Source organism: Phodopus roborovskii, unplaced genomic scaffold (assembly GCF_943737965.1).
Source record: "Phodopus roborovskii unplaced genomic scaffold, PHOROB, whole genome shotgun sequence".
Classification (NCBI taxonomy): Eukaryota; Metazoa; Chordata; class Mammalia; order Rodentia; family Cricetidae; genus Phodopus; species Phodopus roborovskii.
In genome coordinates, this window is record NW_026126548.1 from 1,792,761 (window position 1) to 1,813,025 (window position 20,265).

At 42.2% G+C, this 20,265-nt stretch overlaps 1 protein-coding gene across 1 annotated transcript in view; it reads right to left on the reverse strand.

Moving 5' to 3' along the window:
* Positions 1-20,265, reverse strand: part of Eml6 (EMAP like 6) — a 314,487-nt gene that overhangs the window by 112,828 nt on the left and 181,394 nt on the right. Inside the window, exons 7-8 of the mRNA XM_051200701.1 lie at positions 3,777-3,978; positions 283-420 (exon numbers count right to left, since the gene is read on the reverse strand). Coding sequence (XP_051056658.1) covers positions 283-420; positions 3,777-3,978 — 340 coding nt within the window. The remainder of the gene's footprint in view (positions 1-282; positions 421-3,776; positions 3,979-20,265) is intronic.

Sequence of the window (20,265 nt, forward strand, 5' to 3'; positions counted from 1 at the left end):
CCTAAATGTACTGGCTGGGGCAGCACCCTCCTCAAAAAACAGCAAATCATACAGTATTTTATTTCTATGAACAGATTGAAGGCTATAAGTAAACTCATGTCATGTCACTGGGTTAGTTCTACATCCAAATATTTTTACAAAGACATCTGGATGTTCAAGGTTTAGGATTTGCGAATCACAGGTAAAGGGTTTCCTAACAGTGTGACATATTTTACGACCAGGATACTTTTTAGTTTTTAACAAAGTAACATCTCAGAGTACCATTTTCAGTATTGAATGTACCTGACTCGGAGAACAATGAAAGAGCCATCCTTCATGCCCAGGGCCAATTGAGACCCATCAGGACTGAAAGAGACACTACGGACTGCTTCCTCCATGTTGCAGCGGGCAATCAAGGCATGGTCGGCCAGACTCCATAGCCTAAGGACCAAGAAAAGGATAAAACAGAGACCAACCTTTCAGCCATCTGCCAGTCCAGGGTAGGAAACCTGTTCTTCACACCAACAACAATAAAGAGCATAGTATACTCACACTCACACATATCATGTCTTGTCAGAAAATCTGCCAAAGTAACTTTGGGCCACTTCCATCATTCAAAAAACTCAGCAAGAAATATGAGGTGAAATTATGTTTGCAAAGAGTTTTAGATTTACAAACTGGAAAATATAAACATTACTTAGCAAAGTTGACCTTTATTTATGCCAAGGCTGTGCTCCAAGAGTAGGAATTGCCAGTGCTGTGTCTTAGTTAGGATTGGTATTGACCAAACAAAATTAGGGAAGAAAGGTTTTATTTGGCTTACAGTTCTACAGAACTGTTCTTTATTAAAGGAAGTCAGGACAACTCAAACAGGGCAAGATCTTGGAGGCAGGAAAAGATGCAGAGGCCATGGAGAGATTCTGTTTACAAACTTGCTTCTATGGATTTGCTCAGCCTGCTTTCTTACAGAATCCAGGACCACTGCCCAGGGGTAGTACCACCCACCATGGCTGAGCCCTCCTCTATCGATCACTAATTAAGAAAATGTCTTACAGATGTATCTTATGGAGGCATCTTCTCAATTGAGTTTCCTTTCTTTTTCAGATGACTCTAGCTTATGTCAAGTCGACAATAAAACTATCCAGGACACGCTGTTACTGTTAGTTTCACAATAAGCATTCATGAGCACTTTTCAAGTAGTTGATACTTAAGCATATATAGATGGAAATATACATTACATTTGCTGGCTTCCGTGTGTGTGTGTGTGTGTGTGTGTGTGTGTGTGTGTGTGTGTGTGTGTGTATCTGAAATGATGTAGAATAAAGAGAATAAATTCTGTAGAATAGCTATAGAATTTATTCATGGTTATCACTCAACAGTTCCAGGCCTTTGCTAATGGGCCCGCTATTGACAGGGCAATGTTTCATGATGCTAGTAGCAAAAAAGCACAGCTTCAGGTGGAGAAACATGGACCAGGAGGCAAGCACAACTCACAGAGCTTTGGGCAAAACCAACTATTGGGTTCCTAGCTCCAGAATAATTAATTCAGAGTACTCCAAACTAAGCGAATCCAAAGAAAATGCTTCTAATATGCAATAAGAGATTCTGTGTTGTTTTGATGGTATTTGATTGCTGTAAGTAATTTTCCCATGATGACAATGATGACACATGCTTGAGTGCATGTGTGAGAGTCAGTTCTTGTCTTCCACCATTGAGTTCCAAGGACTGAGCATGGGTCATCAGGAATGGCAGCAGATGTCTCTATCAGCTGAGTTATTGAGCTAGCCCTGTGAAGGCTTTCTTAAGATGGTCTTCTCTTCATACACAAAAAATGTGTGTGAGAAGGACCAAGAACTTGCAGTTTTGAAATAAATATAAGTCTCACATGGCAGTTTTCTTTTTTATATATTATTTATCTTTATTTTATTTTATGTGCATTGGTGTTTTGCTTGTATGTACTCTATGTAGGAGTATCAGATCTTGGAATTACAGACAATTGTTAGCTGTCATGTGGGTGCTGGGAATTGAACCTGGGTCCTCTGAAAGAACAGTCAGTGCTGTTAACCTCTGAGCCATCTCTCCAGCCTATGTTTTCTTAAGAGCACTCAGCCATCAGGAAGGATGCACAGTGAATACCTAACTGGACCTTCAGGAAGTCCAAAGTCATCACCTGAAAGTTAAGAGTAGCTTCTTAATACCTTATCTATTTCTTGTGCCCCTTATGCTGTTTTAGCTGCATACTATTTTTTTTAAAGCAATGTGAGTTTTCCTTCAGTAGAATGAAGATGCCACCATTCCTTGGTCAGTTGTGATATCTCCTAGGGCTTCTAATCTCAAGAAAGCACAGCTTCTGACCTTCTTACTTCAAAGTTCTAAAAAAAAAAAAAAAAAAAAAAAAAACTAACCAACCAACCAACCAACCAACCAACCAACCAACCAAACAAACAAACAAACAAAAAAAAAAACCACACACACTCAAATGTCAGGCCAAATGAATTTTTCAGGAGGGAACACAATAGGTTCTGCCAGCCAGAGCTCCTCAACCATGTTTATAGCTGTGAGACTCAAAAATATAAAAATCAAGGACTTATGTGAGCTCTTTCCTTTGGATGGGTAGAACCCAGGTCATAGGTTTTGGTTACGTTTAGGTCATAGGTTTTGGTTACGTTTTGGGGTCACAGGTATGTCTTTAACTTTTGTGGTCACAGGTATTTGATTAACCTTTGGACACTGTTTTGGGCACTTTGACTGTTCTGTACAGGGTTAAGAAAAAGCATAAAAACAAAGGTGAGAGGTACATATGGCAAATAAACATTTATGTTGCCTATGAAGATACTGTAACTGTTTCCACAAAGTCTGAAATTAATGAGGTTTACACATTTGGTAAAAACTAAAAAAATTGAGCAGACTATGCTCTGAGAGCTGTATAAACCCATGCAGTAAGCAGAAAAAAAGAGGTGCACTTTAGCATAGTTTATAAAGCTCTACTTTAGCTTCTAAAGCTCAGGAGCAATAATCAATCATGGGATGAACTCTCTCCATAGTCTCTCTGATGCTGAGCACTTTAAGCTTCTCAGACACAGGACAGTCTGCAGCATGTGTAACAGTCATCAGAATGCTGGAGGCATGCATATTTTGACCATTTTATCCAATTTTGTGCTCATAAAGAACAACAGATGAAGCCAGGCATGGCGGCACACACCTTTAATCCCAGCACTCAGGAAGCAGAGACAGGCAGTTTCTGAGTTTGAGGCCAGACTGGCTTATAGAGACAGTTCTAGGACAGCCAGGGCTCCACAAAGAAACCCCGTCTCAAAAGAACCAACCAACCAACCAACCAACCAACCAACCAACCAAGTAAAAAAAATAATGCAAACCCTGACAAAATTACACAGTCTCAGAAGTAGCATTCTTCTTTGTTTGATGACATCTAAATTTCCATTTCAAAATTTACATTAATAATAATAATAACAATTTGCTCATGTCCTGAAGATAACTTTAAAATCATAGCTGAAGGACTCATGAGGAATGAGGGCCTCTAATTAAATCCTAAAATTGTTGAGCAATCTCCCTGTAGAGGGGCAAGCATATGAATGGGAAATCTTGTCTCATCAAAGAGAAGTGTGTTTGGCTCTTCTCTTGAACTAAAAAGAAAACTGGAAGACAGCCTAAGTGGTAGCCCTCATTCAGAAAGTGTTCCTACGCTGTGGTGTGTTGTTAAACCAGAAACATATTTGGACAAAAGAAATCTGTTATCCCAAGGAAGTCGTGAGGTATGGTGGCTGCTGGAGCCTCACCTGACAGAGCGGTCATCACTTCCTGTCACAGCCAGAGGCTTCTTGGGGTGCAAAGCCAGAGCCCAGAGCTCGCCTTCGCAGTGGCCCTGAAGGATGAGCACTGGCTTATCCCGCTCTCGCACAATCACTTCAAATATCTCACTGTCCTGGGTTCCAGCTAGAAGGCGGTCAGCTTTCCAGCACACGCTCCGGATAGAGAGGCCTGGCAAAAGAAAAGACAGCGTTTCTTTCACTGTCCACACAAAACCAACACCTGAAAGGAGGACTCTTTCACCAAGTAAGCATCTGATGCATCTCTAAGTCCTGGAGGTGGAGAACCCATTCCGCTATCACAATGGACATTCGTTCCCCCCATAACTGTGACCTTGTTTAAGAGTAACCACTCTGCTTGACTCAGGAAACCTATGTGCTTCTATAGAAGATTTTTTTTAAGTACTACATTTTAAATAATAATAATAACAACAACAGCAACAACAACAATAATAAAGACTTCATGAAAACCTAACCCTCCATGATCTCTAGCTTCTTTGGCTCGTTCAACTCCTTATGGAGTTTGTTATCTATTGACTTATGTAGGGGGTTGTCTCACAGCAGAGTTAGAAATACACAAGCAATTTCATTTTCCTAACTCTCTTGCAACAGGGCTGCAATATACTCTGGGACCTTGGCATCTGTGCTGTACAGAGAGAGCCCCAGCAGCTGCAGACACAGGGTCCAGTCTCACTTTATTCCTGATTAGTCACATGCCAAGGAGGAAATATTTGCTCTCTAGGGATCAGAGGTATAGACTATAATTATGAAGACTTTGTAATTTATCATCCAAATTTGAACCTCTTTGAAAGTAAAAGGAAAATGTAAAAACAATTAAGTCTTCATATTTTTAAAAATATGTATTGGCCAAAAGTATAAATTTAATATCAAAGTCTCAGAAAAATGTGTCACAAAATTATACAAACAGTATTATGAAGTGGAAGTTTTAGATTGAGGAATAAATAGATCATTAAATTGTTTTGTATATGCAGTTTTCAAAAACCATGGAGAGATCCCTCATGTGAACCATCACTGTGGTGGGGTGTGAAGAGGGGTGCACAGGAGGTCTGTGCTCCCCTAAGCTGTCTAAAACCAGCACCTCAATGACACCCTCCCTTCAGCATCACTCTGCTCTTTACACTCAACCACCCATATATATACTTGTGATTTTTGGCAATCTTGTGACTTAACTGATAAATAAAAAGTTAAATGATTTTTTTTTTGCAGAGAATACAATAAACTCTTGATGTTCAATATTTTTTTAAATCTATTTTTGACTTAACTGATAAATAAAAAGTTAAAGGATTTTTTTTGCAGAGAATACAATAAACTCTTGATGTTCAATTGATGTTCAATATATTTTTTTTTTAAAATCTATTTTTAAAAATTCACCAGAGTCTCCTAAGGCCTGGTGACTTCACATGAATGGAGGAACCCGTCCTGGCGGTCCAGCCTGTCCAAAGTCTGCTGGCATCCTGGTCCCTCTTTCACCCACAGGATGAGCCTGCCTTCCTTCTGGTGCCCTGCTCAGAGCCTCCTGAGGACTGGGGACTGCATACCTAGTGGACCAGCACATCTGGAGTCTGCCAGCATCCGTCCTGGTTCTACCTCCACCCTTGGGAGGAGTCCTGCCACCACCCACTGGAAGAGGAGAGCCATTGCACCCACCAGAAGAGAACCTCGGTCCTGTACCCACCAGGAAAGAGAGACCCTACCGGTATGCACTGGAAGAAGTGATTGGTAGATGACAGTATAAGAACACAGTCAATAACAGAAAGATCAATATGAAGCAACCAGAGTCTAGGGACTAAGCATCATCAAGAGCTGAACATCTCAACACAGATGAAACAGAAGAGAATGATGATAGAGACCCTCAAAGAGTTAATGAGACAATTCCTTAAGGAAATGGAAGAAAAAAAATTCAAGAAATGAGGTAAAAGACAAACCAAAAATTGCAAGAAACAATTCAAAAAGTACAAGGCTTGAAAGCTGAAATAGAGACAAAATAAAAATAAAAACAACAAACAAACAACAACAAAAACCACACAATCTGAGGGAATGCTAGAAGTAGAAAAGCTAGGCAAATGATCAGGAACTACAGCCACAAGCATAATCAACAGAATATGAGAGATGGAAGAGAGAATCTCAAGTGTTGAAGATACACTAGGAGAAATAGATTCATCAACCAAAGAAAATCTTAAGTCCAACAAATCCCTGACACAAAGTATCCAGGAAATATGGGGCACTGTGAAAAGGCCAAACCTAAGAATAATCAGTATAGAAGAAGGTGAAGACACCCAACTCAAAGATGCAGAAAATATATTCAACAAAATCATAGAAGAAAACCTTTCCTAACCTAAAGAAAGACATGCTGCAAATGATATGACAGACTTTGAAGACTCCCCATGGAAGGCCTCACCCTCCCTGGGGAGCAGAAAGGGAATGGGGGAGGTGATGATGGGGGGGGAGCAGGGGAGGACAGAAAGGTGAGAGAACTGGGATTGACATGTAAAACAAGCTTGTTTAAAATTTAAATAAAATAAATTATCAAAAAAATTCACAATTAATGCCAAGTCAGATGGGATACTAGCAAAACAGATCGATGATTCAGGTTTTCTTAAAACTTCAGCTGTAGTCCTGTCTTCAAAAGGTGCAGGAGATAGTTTTTTTTTTCTGGCCTCTCTTCCTCTCTCCCTCTCTCCTTCTCTCCCTCTCTCCCTCTCTCCCTCTTTCCCTCTCTCCCTGTCTCCCTCTCTCCCTGTCTCCTTCTCTCCCTCTCTCCCTCTCTCCCTGTCTCCCTCCCTCCCTCCTTTCCTTCCTTCCTTTCTTTCTTTTTTTCCTTTTTTCTTCTTTTGGCACAAAGCTATTTGTATGTGAGATAATTCTCCTTGCCTGACATTTGGAGTTTTATCTGGTACAGTATGCAAACATTTGTTCTTCCTCAATTTCTGCAAACTTGGGGAGTGAAAGAGTTCAGAAAAGTCCTAAGAAACTCATAATCTTTGTCTTTTTTCATAGACGCTCAGGAGGGGCTGAGAAATGGTCAGTTGGTAATGTAGCTTCTGTGAAATAAGGACTTGAGTTGGGTTCCTAGCACCCTCCTAAAAAGCCACACACAATGTTACATGTCTGTAATCTAACTGTGGGGAGCTGATTTTGCTAGTCAGTGAGCAATGGGTTTAGTGAGAAACCCTGTATTAAAAATAAGACAAAGAGTAATTGAGAAGACACCCAACATCAACACTAGCATACACACACACACACACACACACACACACACACACACACACAAGCAAATGTACTAGCACATGCACACACCAACCCAGTGCCATACACATGTACACACATGAACACACACACACACACACACACACACACACACACACACACACACACACGCTCAGAAACCAAGATGAATTTTCCAACTTGTCAAGACTTGATGAGTCTGCCAAGTTATGTGGCACCCAGTATTCTCAGAATGCATCCAGGGAATTCCTAGGAGGGGTTCCAGGCTGGGAGAGGACTTCAGAATGCACATTAAGACAGAGGAAGCAGAGTCTCCTGCCTGCTTTCCAGTTTGTGTCTCACAATTTGTTTTTTTTATAGATTGCAGTGAAGAGACCAGCTTAGCAGGGGAACTGAACTCTTAGCAAAAGCAAATAGGCTGTGCTGACAAGGTGATGTGTAGGAGAACATGCTGGGAAAGTGGAGAGGAAATAGGAAAAACGGAGGGGGAAGAGGAGAGACAGAAGTAAGGGGCAAGAGAGAAAGGCTTTTGTACACTTTGGTCACTTGTAACAAACATAGTGGGCATTTCCTCTTAGGCTCTCCACACACATTTCTACATTTCTGTCCTGCAAACAGGTAGGTTATCTTTGGTCACATCTGACTAGCCTACTCTAAGAGCCCTTAATGACACTGAGCCACTTTTCTGAGAAAACCATTTTAAACAGAAATTTCTTCCCAAGGACATGTGAGTGGGAGAGCCAGATTCTAGTTCTCAGTCATGCCCACTTGCTTCTTCTGAACCCGTTGCAGTAATTGCCCCTGTGTCCAGTGGTGTGCAGAGCCTTGCAGCCTCCCTCAGTTCATTCTGAGAGGCCCTGCAGAGTTGACACATCCTTGACAAGGCCGCAGGACTTCATTCTGCTATCCACTCAGGCTTGGCTTCTCACTTCCCTGACACAAGCACAGAGAACAGGACAGTAACCATGTCCTAGTTGGCTGGCTAAGGCAGCCATTGCATCCAGGACTAATTAAGCTGTCTTTGCTTCTTTATCTTCTGCCTGGGAGCCAGGAACAAGCTACTATTTAGAATAAGATTAGAAACCCGCTGGTAGCGAAATGAAAAGCAGGAAAACTTCTGTCATTATTCAAAGCCACAGAAACGCTCTTGCTTTGAGGTACACACTATAAGTGTTTTAGTGTGGTAAGGTGTCTATGTTAGAGTCCATGCACTATACTGACAAAGATAGAACTCTGGCCTGAGCTTGATACACATGGACAGCAGATGGCAGTAGAGAGCAAGCTACCCATCCAAACTTGAAAAATCCCCTAGACAGAAACCAAATTCTCAATCATCCTTTGCCCTCATTTCATATTCCTTTACAAACAGAGAACAACATTCTTCCAGTGCTCTCTGCTATGGTCCCCAGGCTGGCTTGAGAGGTGCTGGCCTGTCAACACTGACACAGCCTCTTCGTTTAAAGGGCAATGCTTATTACTGTTCACTAGTTAAATGAACAGAAGGATTTACACTCCAGCCCTCTTAGCTAGGGATGCTACAAGCTATTTATCCTTTCAAATCTTCAGTCACCACAGCTCTAAGTGAGGGTGACATATGCACTCCCACTTTACAGCACTGTGAGTCTTCAATACCAATGCTGGGATTGGAGCCTGACATCTGAGAAGCTAATTAATAGATTTATGTTATTATTCTAACAGCAGGTCTTTGTGCATTGTGGGGTCTTTTCTTTAGGTTCATGTCTCAATCTAGAACAATTTTCTGAGTGTGGGTCAGACTCTAGTCCCATGAGAAGTCATCTAGGAGCTCTGAGGACACTGTCACCTGTCTCCCCCCTCCAGGGCAGCTACTCCTTGCTTTTCAGCTGATTGTTTTTATTATTCTGATGTATGAGCATTGCAAACCTTCAGAAGGCAGAGTGGTGGTCTAACACAGAGGAAATTGTCACTCAACTGAAATGACCTTCCTTCCAATTACTTGGCAAGAAGAAGGCAAGCCGGCAGCAGGGAGGAACGTGGTTTAAACCCACTGCCTGAGGCCTGAAGGCATAACAGAGCACAGACAACCTTCCCAGTTCTTTCCATGCATCAGAATCTTCATGGAGTATCTAAAACATAAAGATACCTGGATCCCACCCCAACAATCCTCTCAGTTGGTGTGGAGTGGAGTGACATGGGCAGGGGTGGGTAGGTCTGGCATAGTTAAGTGTAGTTAAGCCACAGTTGAAAAACATTTCCTCCCATGCACAGCTAGAGTGCTATCCATAGTGGTTCTTCAGCTGAGATTGAAAACCCCACCATGGTACAGTAGAAAAGCTAAGGCCTTGTGAGTCAGGGTAAAAAGCCCACATAGCTTTTTTGAAAAATCCAACAAGCAAGCACTACAAGTGGGCAGCCAGGGTCTCCACAGACAGCCATGAGTCCAGGGACAATGGTGATTTAGGAGGAAACATTATCAACTCTGTGGACCATGATGGCTTCCAGAAAATCATCTGTGGACCCTGAGAATGCCACATATAAACTTTACATTTACTGTGGACTGTGAATGGCTCAGTGGACCAAAGTGCTTGCTGTGCAAATGCACCAAGTTCAGATTCCCAGCACCTACATAGGTGTGAAGGCACACACCTTAAATCCCAATATGGGAGACAGGGACATGACCATCCCAGGGCTCACTGACCAGCCAGGCTAGCTAATAGGTGACCTTCAGGTTCAGTGAGGAACCCTGCCTCAAAAAATGTGGTGGAGTGTTATTGAACATGAAGAAATGGAATATTCAACTAGACGCATCACCCTTGTTGACTAGCACTCATGGTGCTGGAGGAGTAAAGTAGCCATCAGTATTAGCCAGCTACTACTAACCTGTGATCTTCCTGTGAGATACACTGAGGCATCAACCATGTTTTGATTTTCCTGAAGGCTCACTTTATGAGAGGATCCCATATCTGACACTGCTAAAGTAGTTAAGAACCTGAGACTAGGCAGGAAGCTATGTGGAAGGGGAGGCAGACAAGATTATAAGAGGCAGAGGTGGTGGCTGGCCCCAAAGAAACAGATCTTCTAAGAGGACGGATACATATGTGATAGTGTCACAGAGACTGTGATAGCATGCACAAGCCCTGCACAGGCACAAATGAGACAAAATCTCGGCACTGACAGGAGAAAGTGAACACCAGGTACCAACCCTAACTAGAAAACTGCTTGCATATGGTACCTTCTGGGAAAGGTAAACTAGTTTTCTGCAAAGGAGTGTCATTGGGTATATCAAGCACACTTTAGTGCAGGCCCAATGCCCAAGAATAGTTGGCTAACACTAAACAGACTTCATGGATTTGTTTGTTTTTGGGGGGGGGTTGTCTTATTTTGTTTGTTTAATTTTCACTTTTCTTTGATTTTGGGGAGAGAAAGTGGGAGAATGAACATGAAGTTGGGTGGGTAGGGAGGTGGGTGGGATCTGAGGAGAGCTGGGGAAATGAAAATATCAAAATATATAAATATCAAAATAAATATATGGTATCAAAATTTAAATTATAATAATTTTAAAAATAAGAAGGAGAGCAATAGATGATTTGGCATTGACTTATGGCATTTACACTGATATGCCTCTACATACACACATACACTATACACGCACACATGGGTTATATGATTTGCCAAACCATGCAACAAGCATTGGCAGCTCAAAGCTTTGCATAAAAGGTGTATTTCCCAGGACAGGGAAGCAAGGACTGGATAGGGTGACAGCTACCTCCTGGAAACCTGGCCTTGCTAAGTTTATAATTCCAAGGATTGCCTGGGAGTGAAAGAGGTAAAAGGAATGAAAAACAGAATGAGATTTCACTCAGAAGAAATAGGAAGGATTAGCAGGACATTGTATCTAATTTAAAAGAAACAGATCACTAGTCTAGAGTCAGGTCCTGGAAACTCCTGGCAAGACAGGTTTCCTGATGCCTTAAAGGCTACCCTGAGAATCTGAGAATCTTGAGAAAACACAGGAAGGAAGATCAGCCTTCTCCAGGGACTGTTGAGCACAGACAACCCAGGGACAAGACTGGCCTCATAAAGTTTGGGATACAATATAAAATGGGAGTGTAGGGTTCCTCAAATAATTAAGAAATACTAAGTAGCCAGCCTGTTGGGAGCCATGTGGCCTAGTTTTGGATCAGCTGCATACTTGTCCAATGGGTCTTCACAAGGCAACATCTGTGTGGATGGTCTCTCACTGAACAAGGACCAGTGGACTTTGGGAGAGTATAAGTACTTGATGGTTTGTGGCACACTGAGAGAAGTAACCTACTCTCTGTACAGCCATTCTGCTTTGGAAAAGAGCTCACACCCAGAGAATTGTAAGAGCTACAGCCAGAGGCTATTTTCAAAAAGAAGCTAAAGGGTGAAGTTGGGACTATATACATCCTATTACATTGGCTTGGGGGATAGCTGCCTTACACACCCAACTTAACCCAGCGTGACAACTGTAGGACAGGTGTTTCACCACAGAGGAAATTAGAGTATAGAGCCCTTCAGAAGCAGGTGCTTAGGGACATGCCTTCTGAGAGCAAAGGCACAGCCAGTTGCATGTGGATTTTGCTAGCGCCAGCACTGAAAGCATGTGTGTGGTCTCTACCACATCTTAGCCCTGCACGGGGATGCAGCACCCTGTGGCTCACGGGTAACCAGGAATGATGGTGGTGCCTCACCCTCAGGCTTACAGAGCCTTGAGCTCCAACTTCCACAGATCTCCAGAGCTAGAACTCAGAGATAGCAATGGGGAATACTGAGGATCCTGCTACCACCAGCCTACATGGTTCCTGCCTTGCTTCACACCTGGAGTGCTAGTGTCAAGACGGAATGTACGTGCCACGGAGGATGTGCTGCATTTTCTGACACCAACTCTTCCTGTGTATCATCTGGGGCAGCCCCACTGACTGGTCAGAGTGTTGGGTCCACCAGTACCAGAATCTTTTGCTATTAGCAGAGCTAGCATGGTAGTAAGAGAGGAAACCTGTAATGTCTGACTAGGGCCACCACTCCCATTGCAAGAGGAGTTACACAATGTGCTATGTATTCCAATTGCTGTTTACACCACACCAGCCTGAGCTGCTAATGTCTCCATACCTGTAGGACCTGCAGAGATGGTAGGTCACTGACTTTATTGTGAATATACCATGGGTGTATTCACAAAAGAGCTACAGAGAGACTATATTGTGATGCCAGCTAGAAATAAAGCCAACCATTTATGGCAAACCAGCATCATAGAAAGCTGACCTCCACAGGAACAGTAGAGACAACTGGTATAGACAGACAAATCTCAATATAGAAGCATGAGAAATATGAAAAATAAGGCACTACATCTACAAAAGACCCAGGCTCAAGAGAAATAACAGGGCTTTCCCCAGAGTGTGAATGTTTGAGTGTGTTTATGGAGGGTTTACCAATGTGTGCAAAGACTAGCAACTGCAGCTGCTCCTCCCAGATGTTTCCAGCCTGAGACCTGCTTATGGTGTTAGGCTAGTCCCTCACCCTGTGCTGTACTTAAACATGCTGAGCTTCCCTGTTGCAATGGCAGCAGTAGCAAACCTCATGGGATCCTGGCTTTCCTGTTTGTGCATCTGTTGTTTTTCATTCGTTGTCAGGGTTCCAGGACCCAAGGCTAGCCAGATGCAGCAATAAGCAAGAGAGAAGAGATAAAAAAATAAAACCATAAATGATAAAGTAGACACTGTAACTTGTACTGCTATTAGAGAATTCCAGGTTCCCTTTGTAGGGTTCTTAGACTCTTTAATAAAAGGTTTAGAAAATAAGGAAGCTTGAGTATAATTTTATTAGAGGGGAAGTAACAGAGCAGGCCAGCTAACACTCAGCAGCTGCTGGGTGGGAGGAGATGAAAAGAAAAATAGAGTCAGGCCTTTTGAATGAGTGTTCAAGAAAGGAAGAATGTTCAGCAATAGAGGTTTGACAAGGAGCTGCATGGCTGAAACTGATGGGTTGCTTCATACAATGAGTGAGAAATCCTGGCATATCTGGGGAAACATACTTAGGATTTTGGTTAGTATCCATAAGTAAAAGTTAGGTTTTTCTGAGTTAGAATTCAGAAGTACATGGGCAAGCCACACAGTGGGGGCCCTGTATGTGATTACATAGAAAAAGGCTTTCTCATTAAGGGGATACTTATTCCTCCCAACTCCTTAGCATGGCTTTGGTGATTCAGATTTCCCATAAGATAGAGTCCTAAAGTTGATCTACTTGGCTTAACTCTTAAGAAAAAAGGCAGCAGTATGTAATGTTCTAATCTTTGGAGCAATGAGAATATCATGTCTCCATCCAGACCAGAGGCAGTACATTTTTTTTTTTTTTTTAAGGAACAAAGAGAACAAAACATAAAGCATCATACTATCTGATTTCAAGTCATACCAGAGAGCTACCATGGCAAAGCATTTGCATGAAAACAAGTAGATGAATGAAACCAAAAAGAGAGATCCCTGAAACAAACTAGTATAGTCAACTGATTCTTAAAATAGGTACTAATCTCTTCAATAATGGTCTTGGAGAACTGAATAGTCTGTGTCAAGGACTGAGACTTGATTACAGTCTCTCATTTTGAAATAAAAACTGACTCAAAATGCGTCAAAATCTAAATATAAGATCTGAAACTACAAAAGAAAAGAAAACTCACAAATAACCTGAAGACCGGGTTGTGCTGGTTACATTTCTTCTGTAAACAGAGGTTCTCAGATTTGAGAGCTGGTCTTTGAACATGAACTTTGAACATCTAACTGATGCAGTAGACAACAGACAGGTCTTAAGAACTCTTAAAATCTTCTAAAGTCACTATTAGTGTTAGTGGTCAGTTCTTCAAATTCTTATTGTAATCAGTCCTGATGTTCATTTTCCTGTAAATAAGGAAATTTCACTCACTAACTGACCGCTATTGGACTCTCCCACTGTTTTCCCTGTCTTTTTTTTTTTTTTTTTTTTTTTTTTTTTTTGTCCTTCCTATCTTAAACAAAAGAACTACTAATGAAAGGACAGGTAGACTACCCATCCTCATACAGCATCAGCCACCTTAGACAGTACAGATGTCCTGAGAAACTACACATTAGCTGCCCAGGCTTCTGAAGATGCAGTTCTGACCAATGGTGTTTGAAAGTGTTTATCAGACTGGCATAGCTGTGACTGGTCCAAATACAAACCTCTACTGCTATAAATAGTGCTGAAGAGGTAAGGCTGAGATTGGTCCGGACACTCTACTTTGGCAAGAAAAGCAAACTGCTCAGGCTCACTTAACGAATCAGCTGGGTGACACTCTCCTGTGCTTTCATCTCTGGCGTTGCAGCATTAGAGTCAACAAAGGTTCCTGCCAAATGGTCTTTTCTTATTCTCAGCATTTGGAATAAACTGTGACACAAGAAAGGAGCAGCAAAGACAGCAGAAGGGTAACAACAGCAGAGGCTGTGGAGTGGCATCAGGAACAGCTCTGAGCATTCTGCAGGCTGAGCTGCAGAAGTGTCAAGCAGTGAGCTGAAGACACATGAACAGCTCAAGAGCCGCCAGGAAAAGATGGGAAAGGGTAGTGGGAGCAGACACAGCAAGATAGAAAAGACTGAAGAGAGTGAAGAACAAAAAGGCTACAAGGATCCAGAGAAGATGATGGACGTGTGGGCTCTGATCCTGGGAGAGTTCAGGAAGCTGTCAAGTTTATAGGACCAAGGATCTCAGACCCCATGCCAAGTGTTGTAAGTGCCTGAGTTAATGGCCGAGGAATGGCAGACACTCAGGGCCTGCACGGGGACTATGGCACCAGAGGAACTACCTGTCCCCACCTGCCTACTGCCAATACTGGTTACTGCCAAACAGTGCAAGAAACAAAAGCTGCAGAAGACCAACACAGGAAAGCCTCTCTTGGCCTAGTGACAGTTTCTACCTAGGTAGAGAACCCTGACAACTGGTAACATAAGTGCAGTCCTCATTTCCCTAACTTCATGCTAGGACCTTCTGCCCAAGCCCTTCGGGGCCAAGGGTAAACTCAGAAGGTTGACATGAAGAAAAGCTATGTTTTTCCTTAAGCTGGGTTGTTAGTTCACTCCCCTGCAGGGCCCTATACTCCTGTTAGAATATGATCTTCACTCATCTGAGCTGCTTCCAAATCTCCAGCACAAGCTAGGCACAACATAAGCCCTCTGGGAGCATCAGGGAAGAAGAGATTCTTGGTCCAGTTGACACAAACAAGGGCCATGGGCATTTTACAGAGGTAAACTGTGTTGTATGTTACGAGGTAGAACACATCAGCACATCTGGAAGGAGGGATCAGAAATGCCCATGGGCTGGAAGCAGAATGTAATTTCAAGTAAGGTCAATCACAACAGGATTCCTCAGCTCAAGCTGAGGAGGGACTTTGCACAGGGAGCAGTCTGTGAGCACAGGGGACAAGGTGTGAGCAGGGCTGTGAGGTCACCATAAGGACTTGGGGTGTTTGAGGAAAGTGGAGAGTCATTGGAGGGTTAAAAAAAAAAAAGGAACGTGACCTGGTTTGTACAAACATGAAATGATTCTTAAAGCTGCTGGGCTATTTAATATGTGTGTTGGTAATTACAAATATAGCTCTCCCCTGAAAAACGTAATAATGACTCAAGCAGGCTTTTCAGAACTGTTTATCTAGCCCTTTGGCTCACATCTCAGCAGGTGCTTAGTGCACATTTTTTGAATGGATAAACAATTCATCTTGTGTTAGGTTAATAATTACCATATCACCTTTACACTCTTTAACAATTAGACCAAAATATTTGGTCACAATGAAGTAATTCACTTTGGTTGGTACACTTTAGGAATTATTTTTGCCTTTTCATGTCAACCATAACAGTCCTGTTAAGCTTCATTGTTTCGCCTAGATCATCAATTTACTTAAAAAAAAAATCAGACACAACATGAGCTGTTACACTTAGAGTGAGATGACCCTGTCTATGGTCATCTTGCTGTTTGTTTGCAATCCTGTCTCCTTGTCCATAAGATGACAGAGTTCTTCTCACTAACATCCAATTGCTCTCCCATCTTGAAAACTCCAGAAGTTATATTCCCTGAAACACACACCTCTGAAAGGTTTGGGACTTTGGATTCATATGTTCAGAGGGATCTGAAGTAGCAATATCTTGAATAATATATTTCATTTTACCCATTTATCTTAAAACAAGGTCTTGAAAAGGAACCTTGTCTGGCTTCAAAATCACAAGCTCCTCCCTCCATCTCCCAAGTGATGGGTTACAGATGTACAACAGCATGACTAGCTGAATAGAACTTTTCTGTGTATGATTATTTACATTATGAGGACAGCAAACAGCTTTATGCCAGTTCATATCAGGTTTTGTTGCCAAAATAGCCATAAATGCAATTTTTCAGTTCTAATCTGTTTGGTTTTCAAAAACTGAAAATTAAAGATTTTGTGTGAATTCATTTGTAGATTTATATAATCATGTAACACTGTTGCTAAAGAAAAGTTGTTGAACACACAGTCAGTAAAAAAATTTGTTCACTCTGGGTGGTGAGGGCACTAGGGAGGCAGAGGCAGGAGAATCTCTATGAGTTTGAGGTCAGCCTGGTCTACAGACAGTTCTAGGACAGCCAGGGCTACACAAAGAAATTGTCTCGAAAAAAAAAAAAATCTGTTCAGTAACAAAAGTCATGGGAATTATTGGTGTAACTAAAGGACTGCAGTTCCTTTGACTGTGGATTGTGTCCCTCAGAATGTGAAGGAAGTTATCTTCTTTCACTAACCTGTCGGGAGGGCAGAGTGCTAAGAAGCGGTCCTGGCCTTGATGTTTCTCATTGATATGAGTGTGACCCATCTGGCAAACTGGTCCATACTCAGGTTAAAGTAGAGTTACTGCTATTACTAGAAGTAAAATGTTTTAATTAGTACAAAGCTGACTGCACAAATGTAAGAGGATACATTAGCAGTTTATCTCTATAGCAAAGCTGTATCATTTTCCAAAATGTAGTTTTTATCCTAGTTTAAGACTCTTTCTTCATGTCTGACAACTGAATTATTAGAAGAGGCAAGAGTATGAAAATTTGCATTAAAATTTAGAAATTGCTGGATTCATTTCATAGACCTAGAAGTTTATGGAAGGGGGAGAAGGGGGAATAGAAATCTTCACAGGTTGCACACTAAGTAGGATCTTGGGATAAGGGTTTACAAATGCTAGTAAGTGGCAGTTCCTTAATTTTAACTAATTTTAAATTACATTTATTGATTTGTTTATTTAGTGGTGTGTGTGTATACATGTGCACACACATACACGTGCATGTGTCACAGCATACATGTGAAGGTCAGAAGACAGCTCACAGGAGTCTTTTTTTCTTTCTATCATGTGAGTTCCAGAGATAGATCCAGAGATAGAACTAGGGTCACCAGGATTGACATCAAGTGTCTTTGAGCTATCTCACTGCCCCTAATATTTTAAATTTTAAGAAACGAAGTAGTGAGTATGGTATCATGGGATTGGAACATGCTTTTGATGAATGTTTAGAAAGTCATTTTAGGAAAATGAAAAGAAAAGCCACCCCCCTCCACACAAAGTTTGCAAAGAAATAAGTCATCAGTCATTGTTGACCAACAGCAAATGGTGGTGAAAAAATTCACTCAATTGTTGCCCAACAGCAAATGGTGGTGAAAAAAATTCACTCAATTTATCAAAAGTACTTCTCTCTTTCCAAGAGCAAGAACACCCTAATGTTGTCTTGCTCCTCTCAAATGACTTTACTTCTCTTTTTGAGGCGAGGAGTAGGCAGAACAGAAGGTTGAGATTTCTATGAGGGTGGGACATGTGTGAGGACTGGCTGTACTTCTGCTTCCTTCTGTCTGTTCTGCTCCTTCCCTACCTCCCTTCTATTCTTTCTTACCTCCATACTCTGTGTTAGTTAGGGTTTCTATTGCTGTGAAGAGACACCATAAAGGAACACCTCTAGTTGTGATAGGTTACAGTTCAGAGGTTTAGTCCATTATTGTCATGGCGAGGAGCATGGCATCATGAAGGCAGACATGGTGCTGAGAAAGGAGCTGAGAGTTCTTCTATCTTGATGCACAGGCAATAGGAAGTGGTCTTGGTCTTGAGACACTGGGTATGACTTGAGCATATATGAGGCTCCACAGTAACTCACTTCCTCCAACAAAGCCATATCTCTAATGGTGCCACTTCTTTGTAGGCCACTTTCTTTAAACCTCCACACTTTGCAGGTGCTCACAGGATAGAGGCTGAAGGGTTTTGCTTTTTTTAAATGTGACTTTGGGAAAACTAACTTGCTTCTATATATCTGAATTTTTTTTAAAAAAATAAAGTTGCTCCAAACCACATTCTATTGTAGAGAATGTAAGGACCTTGACCCTGTCTAAATGATGGACTGAAGTGGAAACCAAATTCTATAACTTCCCATGAGATCTGGTATTAGAAAGGCATCTACAGCTCCTACAAGAAGGTGTCAGTATGATCTCCAGAAGGGCTATGCTACACTTCTACAGTGAATGACAAAAGACAGAAGGCACAAGAAGTGGCTCACTTCTCAGTCGCTAAACTTAAAAGTAAAGTTTGATAGATGGAAGACAGCATGGAGACACAGTCCCTGTTTTCTGACATCTACTCAGCCACATGTAGCCACTGATACGTTTTCAGAGGCTGGACATCTTTACATCCAGAAAACACTTGGCATCTTTGCGGTGACACTCTCTGCCTTTGCTACAGGACCACTGAATCTTTGTGCAAAGCAGAAGAAAAACTATCTACTCAACATTGAAGCTTATATACACATATTTATGCAAACCCTTAATGTTTTCATAGAATAAGGCAAATACAAGCAAATATAATATACAATTCACATATATCTGCACCGTGCATGCAGAAGCCAGAAGAGGATGTGAGATCTCTGGAACTAGAGTTATAGACAGTTGTAAGCCCCTCTGTGGGTAGTGTGAACTGTACCCAGATTTTCTGCAAGAGCAGTAAATGCTCTTAACAGCTGAGACACCCCTCCAAACCTTATATTTAATTCTCTTAAAAAACACAAACTTGAGAGAGGTGAGTCTAGGCCCAATTGGGGCTGCCTCTCCCCTACAACCTCCCTCCCCCCCAAAATCCCTGGGTTGGCCACTGATCCTGCTGCTCCTGTGTCCTGTCTCCATCGAGAGCATGCTTAGAGCTCTGATACACCCCCACCCATCCCCACCGCGAGCCTACCCCCCTACCCTGTGCCCTACCCTGCCCACTGTCCTGCTGCTCTGGTTGAGCACTGGGACAGAGGGTGGAGCCAAAAGTCCACCTACTTCAGAGACTCCTTGGAGTAAATCTGAACAAAGGAGACATGCCTATCCACGTGGGACCACCTGTAATTTCCACCTGCTTGGTCTCTGACCCCACCTCCAGTCCTCTGCTGGAGTCCCGGGCCCCTCCCAGAGATCCACCTATCTCTGCAGGTCCACTCTGAGTTCCTGCCGGCAATATCCTTGACCCCCAAATCTGGGCCTCACCTAAAGAAAGAGGCCTCAGCTGGAGAGTTCTAGTTTCCAGTGAGATCTGACTATCCTGCAAAACCTTCCCAAGTTTCAGCTCAGCCTTTATCTTCTTCTGCCAGTCATTAGCTAGAGCCATTGGCTAGTGGCATCTTCTACTGGATCCTCAGCCCTGACCCCATCCCTGGGTCTCTGTCTGCGGAGAGACCTCCTATAGACTAGGGCCACCCAGAGCTACAGATATTGAATCTCCCACCCACATAAGCCCACTGGGAAAGTACCATAGAGAGAAGGGGAGACCCCACCAACAAATACTGGAAGAAGCTATGGGAAGACGGCAATACAAGAAAACACCTAACAACAGAAAGATAAGCATGACACCACCAGAATCTAGGGAATCTACACCAACTAGAATGGAACACAACAACAAAGCAGAGGAAGCAGAAGGGAACGACTTAAAAATTACCATCATAAAAATGATAGAGGCCCTCAAGAAGATGTGAGAAAACCCCTTAAAGAAATGGAGGAAAAAACAAACAAAAAAGTGGAAGAAATGAAAAAATTCCTTAAGGAAAGTACAGAAAGCCAAGAAAAAACAATTAAGGAGGTGAAGGAAACGGTTCAAGACTTGAAATCTGAAATAAAGAAAATAAAGGTAACACAAACCGAAGGAATGCTGGAAATAGAAAAACTGGGCAAAAAATTGGGAACTACAGACACAAG